The sequence below is a fragment of the Fragaria vesca genome, linkage group LG2, assembly GCF_000184155.1.
Source record: "Fragaria vesca subsp. vesca linkage group LG2, FraVesHawaii_1.0, whole genome shotgun sequence".
NCBI classification, from domain to species: Eukaryota; Viridiplantae; Streptophyta; class Magnoliopsida; order Rosales; family Rosaceae; genus Fragaria; species Fragaria vesca.
In genome coordinates, this window is record NC_020492.1 from 2,888,987 (window position 1) to 2,898,041 (window position 9,055).

The 9,055-nt window shown below is 36.9% G+C and overlaps 1 protein-coding gene across 1 annotated transcript; it reads right to left on the reverse strand.

The window, feature by feature from the left end:
- Positions 1-975: 975 nt before the first annotated feature.
- LOC101297611 (alpha-L-fucosidase 2-like) lies at positions 976-5,813 on the reverse strand. The gene is made up of 10 exons (XM_004292041.1): positions 5,603-5,813; positions 5,004-5,149; positions 3,703-4,577; positions 3,332-3,464; positions 2,754-2,912; positions 2,273-2,497; positions 2,079-2,180; positions 1,811-1,946; positions 1,477-1,672; positions 976-1,279 (listed from the first exon to the last, which is right to left on the reverse strand). The coding sequence occupies exons 1-10, from the start codon at positions 5,811-5,813 to the stop codon at positions 976-978; spliced, it is 2,487 nt and encodes an 828-aa protein (XP_004292089.1).
- Between the last annotated feature and the right edge of the window lie 3,242 nt (positions 5,814-9,055).

Here is a 9,055-nt window from a genome sequence, read left to right on the forward strand (position 1 = left end):
AATTAACAAACTGAATGCATGCTTAAAAAAAAAAAACAAACAAAAAAACATGATCAATCATAACAGAAAGTGAGCAGCCAAAAATGATAGCAGAGGTAGAACTAGAAACTCCTTGTATGTAGTTGCCTCTTGAATATATAAGCTGCTAAAAACCAGAATTACATTGAGATGATCATAGTAAATGTACGTACTTATGAAAAACACATAAAAATGAGTACTACACTGCCGCACCGGTAGCCCTACAGATTGTTGTACATGCTTATGGATAATTAATTAAAACAAAAAATAATATAAGTACGTGGCAATGAAGGTATTGAAAGTTTGAAACCAGAAATTCTTGGATCACTAGAGCTATGTTACTCAAAAGCTTAAGCTTCATGAAATGGATCAACAATGAATATCCAGCTTTCTATATAGCATCCAAGTTACAAGAAATTAGCAGATACAATTTTGCAACATGTATAGAAAGGTATTCACCCTCTTTTTTTCAGAAGAAATAACTTTATTGATAACGGAAAAGGTATTCAACCTCTTCAACCACTAGGACTACAAAACTATGCCACATCCCAAAAGGCACCATCCTTCTCAATGTTCTCATCTCACTAAACTCTTATTAAAACTATTACTAAAATCGTACAAGCTAGTAACCACACTAAAAATAAGATGACAGTATAAGTAACAAACGTCTTCTCAAAAAAAAAAAAAAAAAAAAAAAAAAGAAAGAAGAAGTAACAAATGTCTTGGATTAATCTCTCATTTGACAATAATTCCACAACAGATTCAATAACAAAGAAAAAGGAACTGTCCTCAATGAGACGAATTTAACGTCAAAAAATGTAAATCATGTATCCTGTTTTCACAGAGAGTAATTGTCCTCACACATTTTAATTGTCTGTTCAAGTATAAATGAACAATGAGATGTGTAGATCAATGAGACGATTTTAATGTCAAAAAATGTGATCATGTATCCTGATTTCACAGAGTAACTGTCCTCACACATTTTAACTGTCTGTTGAAAGTATAAATCCTGCCGGACGATATGTTTGCCGTAACTTTACTTCCTCTATAATGTAGTACTTTAACAGTGTTGTTGTTCTCCGACCAAATGCCAACTTCGTGAAGATCTCCTTCACTCCAGCAGATGTTGACTGTCACCCTGCCGCGTGCCTTCAAGCCTTTGATACAACCATTTGCCCATTTATCCCGGGGAAGTGCAGGAAGTAAATACAAGTCCTCAACCGTGCTTTGGACAAGCATTTCGGCAACTGCTGCTGAAAAACTGGCACCAAAAGAGACAAATGTAACGGCATTGTCATGACAGACCTAAAATGGGTCGAAGTCACTTCAAGAAAATTCGTTCACTAGCATGTGAAGTTTGCAGTATGACATGATAACATATGTGCTTGGAACCAATATATACACAAAAGTCGGGCAGAAATGGTCATAAACAAAACGAATGGAACCAATGTGGCATACCCAAAGTTGGCATCAATCTGGAAAGGAGGATGTGCAGTGAACAAGTTACTGTATAGTCCTCCTTCAAAATCACTTTCACGCTCTGGATCCACCAAGTTAATCAAATGCTTTACCATACGATATGCATGTTCACTGTTGTGAAGACGTGCCCACAATGCAGTCTTCCATGTCGTAGACCATCCTGGACCTTCCTCTCCTGTTTTAGAGTACATGAATACAAAGAGCGATAAGTATAGTATATAATCATATAAGTGGCTTTCACTTATTTCTTAAACGGAAATCACTTCCTGGGATTGCAAGACCAAAATGATACATTTAATTGTGACAGACAAACCTCTTTTATAAAGGGTATAATCCACTGCTTTACAGAGGTCTGGATTTTTTTCAAGAGTTATTGTGTGGCCTGGAAACAGGCCAAACAAGTGTGATACATGTCGATGGTGCACATCTGGGTCCTCAAAATCTTGTGCCTGCATCATAACAGATATAACTGTTTGTTTGCAATAATCTAACAATAATTTACACGAACTTCATTAGACATCATATAAGACCTGGAAACAGATTCCTCAACTCAAAAGATAAACTTAACACTACTAGCTCACCCATTCCATAATAGAACCATCTCTAGCAATTTTTGTGGGTGGAAGCCTTGATTGAGCATTGCGAACATGTTCAATAAAAGTATCTTGAGTTTTTCCTAAAACCTGTTTTCAAAAGGAGATACAGTAATTACTGTAAAATATACACAGTTTCTACAGCCAAGCACGATTTCACAGGCATACAATTAGAGTTCAACCTCAGCAGCAGAAAGTACTGCGGAAAAGACTTCTTTAATGATTGAGATGTCCATGGTTGTTGAATAGCTCACACTGGCCTGCTTACCATCAGGAGCGATAAACATGTGCTCTGGAGAAGTTGATGGGTTGGTTTCAAGATACTCGCCAGGTCCTTCAATCAACCAGTCCAGAAGAAATGATGCACATCCTTCCAACAAAGGATATGCCTTACTTTTCAGGAAATCCTAATGACAGAAAAATAATTTGCCTGCATTATTCAACTAGAACACTTAACTCGGATTAGTCCGATAAGACGAGAAACAGATACATAAACTAGTTTCTTAATATAAATGGTCATACAATTGACTTTAACTGGTAAGTTGTAATGAAATTAGACTCCCAATCCAACCATGTAGTTGGAGTGCTGGCACCTAAAACATAACCCCTCTCTCTCTCCAAGAAATAGAAAACAGACAATGTTTTGAGAGAATAGGAGCTCGCTTTATCCATTGTATAAGTATAATGTTCCCATAGATGAGTACAGAGCCACGCTCCCCCCATAGGCCATAAAGCCCATACAGCTTCACCTCGATCTGGTGATGTTTTTGCCCAAACGTCAGTCACTTGATGCACAACCCAACCACTAGCTTCATAGTTGACCTGAAATAAGATGAATAAGAAAGGTAAGACAGTAACACACAGAAAAATAACGAACCATTTTCAAGGTAACTGCAGATATTAATCAATCAGCACTGATCAATTCATGCTTCATTGCATAAGGACTACTGCTAAAGAGCACTTGGGAAATGCATGGGTTGTTCAAAGGAACTGCAATCTGTCATCCTATAGGCACCACAATGTGCAGTCACAGAATTAACTTGAGGTTTTTATTTTCATGCAATTACGAAACTTTGATGCCTCTCAGAATTTCATCTCAGAATCCTCATTTACAGCATACATGTTTTATCATATTTGTCTCACTAAAGAAGAACCTCATCCCAATACATGTATTGCATTATATGAGAACACAAAAAGTTAAGGATGGGTTTGTATGTAAACTAGAAAGGCAGAATTCTAACCTCTGCGGTTTTACTTCCATTAATAGATAGTGAAGATGTGTAATCAAATAAGGGTTCTTGGCATTCTCGTAGATTACAAGGAAGCGAAGGCCAATAGTTCATCTGAAGATTAATGTTCGTATGAGGAGCACCACTGAAAGAACAAAGGTGAGGTAAGTAACATCTCATATTATTCAATAAACAGTACCAAATTAGTTTAGCTATGCTCATGTTGATGTATTTAACTCTATGATGGTTCACTTGCCATGTTGTTATACTTACCTATGTTCCTCTAGAAAGCTTTCAACATCTAATACACACATAATATACATAATATATATATATATATAAAGAGAGAGAGAGAGAGAAATAGAGAGAGAGAGAGGCATACCTCCCATGGAGGTGAGGTTTTGTCGTTCCATATACCCTGCAGGTTTGCAGGTTGAGTTCCAGGCCGTGAACAGGAAATAAGAAGATATCGACCATATTGGAACAAGAGTTCCACAAGTGAAGGATCTTCATCAGTTTTAAAGGAATTCACCCTGTCAGCAGTAGAGCCCAAGGCATTGTCACTTCCCTTAAAATTCAAATTTTTAATGGGGTAGTACTTCTTCATCTCCAAACTTTTATTTTCATATATGCTCTTACAGCTTTTAGAAAGCTGCAATGAGACACGATGAAAAAGATTCTGATAGTCATCCAAATGATGAGCATAGAGGTCAGAATATGATAAATTTTTTATTGAATTCAATGCAGCGAGAGACTCTGAAGTCGGACTTCTCTTAGAATCAGAAGGCTCAGTAAATGGATTTTTAAATGAAGATGAGGCCACCAGAAGCAAAACAGCCCAATCTGCCTCTTCAACTCTAAATTTCATGTCATCCAAAGCATGTATCACACCTTTGTCACCACTAATCTGCAAATCAAGAACTGCAGTAAACTGAATCCCGTCATCGATTCTTTTACCAGGACAACTTCCTTCAAGTATAATTTGGTTTAGACCATTTACATGTGAACCATGATGCAACTTGCTGTCAAGAGAAACTGTAAATGATAGGGATCCTGATTTGCTTGCAGATATCTTTGTCACAATCACTTGGTCAGGATTCGAAGCAAAATGCTCCCTAGTATATTCTACCTCTCCTACAGAATATTTAATCCTTGCTGTTGCAGTATCTAGGTCTAATTCTCTGCTGTAAGTTTCTTCAGCATACTTGAGATGTGAATCATCAAACTCCAGGTTGATGTCGCAGAGTAGTTGGTATACCTTCATAAAGAGTATGTAACAGAATATTATTCCAGAATAACCAACATCTCCTAATAGACATGGAAACCATTAGATTGAAATTTTGAAGTAGCATTCACAACAATAAGCTCCTATTAATGTGACATAATTGGAATCTAGTTAACCATAAGCTGTGAATTACAAGATTCCAATTATATTTACCATACAAAACCTAATGACATTTCAAAAAAGACCTCTAATGATGGCATATCATCTACTCTATTATGTTACTGATTAAATTAGCATTCCACTAGCACCAAGAATCTGAAAAATGAATACTTGTACTGAATTAAATAACATGTTTGGCCAATATTTAGATTCCGTTTATCATTTGGTCAACATTCAGTGATTTCTATCTAGCAGAAAAATGGCGAACGAAGCATAATCGAAGTGGATGAAGTTACATACAGCAGATTGCTCTCCACTCAACTTGACCGCTGCTTCAGTTGCTTCAGCATATTTACCATCATCAACAAGTTTCCTAACCTCTGTTAGCGCCTGTGGAGCATTCGGGTTGGTGTAGTTGCCCGGAGTTCCAGTCCAGAGTGTGTCCTCTACACCAATTGAAACTTGATGCAATGAGTTTCACTATAATTTATGGTGTGTGCCTCTGTGCAAGACATAGAGATAGAGAGACATAAAACTGTAGAATGATTTCATCATCAATAATCTGAGAAGGCAAAAATCCCTGAAATACAAAACTGAATTCTGTAAGAATAATCACTCGTTTCAAAATTTCTCTATATCTCAGATTTCTGACCCACCAAAATGATTAATTAAAGCCAAAATATTCTCAACGACAAAGGTGGATGAACCAAGCTTCCCAATTTCCCATATGATATGGTGCATGCTTATCCAATTCAGGGATCCCTCCAAAATCCATTTGATCACTCACAAAAGTAATTTCCGGTTCCATTTAGGAAAACAACTAAACAAGTGAAAGCATTCCAAGCAACATAGACCAAACCACAGAAAACCCAATGAAAGTACACTAGATGCAAGTTTACCATTGAGCTGAAGAGTTTCTGAAGCCACACCACCCCAGACCATAGCTCCAAGCCTCCCATTGCCAATTGGAATTGCATCAGTCCAGAACTTTGCAGGCCCCCCAAAAGTAACCTTCAAAGGCTCAGAACTCTCATGTTCCTTCACTAAACTAGGAGTCCAGAGGTCCTTCTCTGCAGGCGGCCGCACCAGAACCCAGTCACCGTCCTCCATTGCACACAAAACTGAAACAAGAAGATGAACCCCGAAAGCTTATAAGCTTGCAGCCTAATTTCAGTTACACAAACGACTTGTTAGGCGGTGAAGTAATGACGATAGGTGGTGGGGCGTTTTCTGGTTTGGTGAGATAGGTTTTATCCGGTGAAGCAAAGTAAAGGGGTCCCCATGTAATCATGTAATCTATCACTGTAGGTTTGGAAAGTTGAGTTCTTTTTTATCTTTTTTTGCTTATTTTGTACTTTATGGAAACCAGAATCACAACAGAACGATATGCGTTTCTTTCCTCTTTGAAGCGAAGAAACGGCGGCGGATACGTCAGATTGGCCCACGAGAATTTTAATTTGTTATTGGAAATTTTTGAAAGAGGGGGATTTTAAGACATGTCTGACTATTGGTCTATGAGTCAAACTTAAATTTAAATTTTAGGTCAACCAAACCTATAAATATTCATATAGGTTTTGTATCTCTAACTCATAGAGGCTTAGTTTGCTATTGTGGTTTAAAAACTTAATTTTTTAAAAAACTCAGTTTTAAATAAGTAACCCCCAATCTGTTTTCTAAAATCGTGGTTATTTAAACTAAAAAGTTCTAGATAAGCACGTTTTAAGATTTTACCAAATAAAAAATCTATCTAAAATGGTGATTATAAGTGATTTTAATCCTTAAAACTCAATACCAAACTGGGCCAGAGTCCCCAAACTTATTTTGATTTTCAAATCGTCGTATGAAAAGATTGAATGAAAATTAGAGACTCTAAAGTCCTTCATTTTAATTTCATTTTTGATCCGATCAAATTAAACATCCATAATAAAAATATATATTCTTTGACCTAATGTTCTTACCTCCTTAGTTAGAAACACTTTAGACTTTTTTAAAAAAAAATTGTTAACGGTATTAATATATATGCATGTAGTACGACGTAGATGACTGGATCAAAATACTGTATAGTAGTTACTTGGTTCACTTAGTGCATAGAAGAATTTTCAGGAAAACTCATCGCGTACTATTCCCATTGAGAGTGATTGCACTTTAGGTCATAACTATCCTAATCTTCATTGTTATTGCTCGTAATTAATTGTTTGTTAGATATCAGAACCTTCACATTGGTATACAATTAAAACTAGGTTCTCATCAAATTAAGGAAACTAAAAACTCTAACCCTAATCCCGGATACCATCGAAATCCTAATAAGCCTAGGAAGTACTGTCCTACTTGGACAAGTTTAATTACCATCAAACCTTAACCAAAGAGGGATGGTAATTTCCCCTTGTATAAAGAAAACAGGTCAAGACTGAACATAGGTCTCCGTTTTTCATCTTTATAAACGTAGCTTGATTTCTGCCGAAAGGGAGATCGATGATGATCGAGTCTCTATTCGCTTGCTTTAATCCGCGATGCAATTCGAGCGGGATTAGGCTGCTAAAGAGAAAAAAAATCCTGAAGAAACTAAAGAGAGAGCAGAAGGAAAACGAAGATGAGCAGTACAGAATTAGTGAGTGTAGCAATTGGCAGTCACCTCCTCCTGATATCATGGAGAAAGTTCTGCAGCGTACTAGAGTAAGTGATCAAATAAGGCTAAGCATTGCCTGCAAGTCTTGGATGTCGATCGTTACGCGTAGAGATATTCACAGTGCTTCTCATGAACTCCCATGGTTGCTAGTCCCTCGAACCCAACATTGCAGCAACAAGTACCTGACTTTTGCCAGCCTCTCCGACGAAAAATTTGTCAAGCTGAAGCTACCCAAGAAAGTTCGCGGATGGTGGATATATGGGTCTTCTAAAGGTTGGTTGATCATGGTCAAGGAAAATGGATTAAACTCTACCATGTGTCTACTAAACCCAATTTCCGGAGTTCTACACCAACTTCCGCCCTTGAGAACACTACCATCTTTCTCATTTTTTGTAAAAACGAGTAATTGGAAGCTTTTCGGTGCCAATGAATACGTTCTTCATGTTGCATTACTTACCCCGAGCGATATTAATTCTTCAGACCCTTTTACGGTAGCCATAGTTTTTCAAGATTTTAAGCTCCGGAAGACATTGGGTTTATGCAAACTTGGAGACCTGACTTGGAGTGTCTTCCAGGTGTTAGACGACGATGAGCAAAACAACGAATCACTTGGAGGTGTATTGTTTTCTTCAAACACTCTGTTTGCTTTGGTCAGTGGTGAAACAGATGGTGTCGTCGCAGCCACTCGCACTCTAAACTTGGGAGATCATGAACTGAAACTGAAATTGGTTCATGACAAGCATGAAAACAAGAATGTGAGAGTTGATGAATTTAATATTGACTATGTCAAAATTTTCAATGGAGACTACAACTCACTATTGCTAGAATCCACCGGCAATGAAATCTTGGTAATCCATCAAATGTTAGATTTTGTTTATTTCAGACAACATGACCTTGATGATCTCGATGACAATGAAGCTGGTGGTGACAATGTTGTTGTAGATAATCAGGAAGGCATATATCAAGGCAATGATGATGATGATGAAGGTAATCATGACAATGATCCTGAGGTTGGCAACTTAATGGAAGATCAAGATGGAGGAGAAGTTAATGATGTTGTTATTGATATAGACGCACCCGGCTTTAATCCACTTTGCAGAACAAGGAGTTTTAGAGTATACAAAATTGATCAAAATAATAACAATTTAGTTCCGTTGAATAACTTGGGGGACCAATTGTTATTTATCGGAGATGCTGGTTCTACCTCTCTTCCGGCTAGTATATTTCCAGGAGTAGAAAGGAATTGCGTATATTTTACAACAAATACTTTTTGGGATATGGAATTGACTCGTAGAACATATAAGTCTCGTGAGATCGGCGTATTTTACTTGGATAATGAAAGAATTAGGAGATCTTTTCCGAGTGTCAACATGTCATTGTCGCACCAAGCCACGTGGTTCACTCCAAGTTTAAAATAGCAGATAGACCGAACTATTTTTGTTCTTCTTATATATATGTTGGATATAATATTTTTAATAATGAGTTCATGTTAATTGATTAGATAAATATATGTATTTTCTTTTGGGCATATAACACTAAACTACCATTTAAAGGTATAAATGATAAAATAATCTTCAAATATTCCACTTGATAAAAAAGTCACCATTAAAACATGTTACGTGATAAAATGATCACCTTATAGCATCTTAAATGATTAAAAAGTCTATTTTCACATTTTTTACATGACCATTCTACCCTCCTCTCTAATTTCACCTCTCTCTCTCTC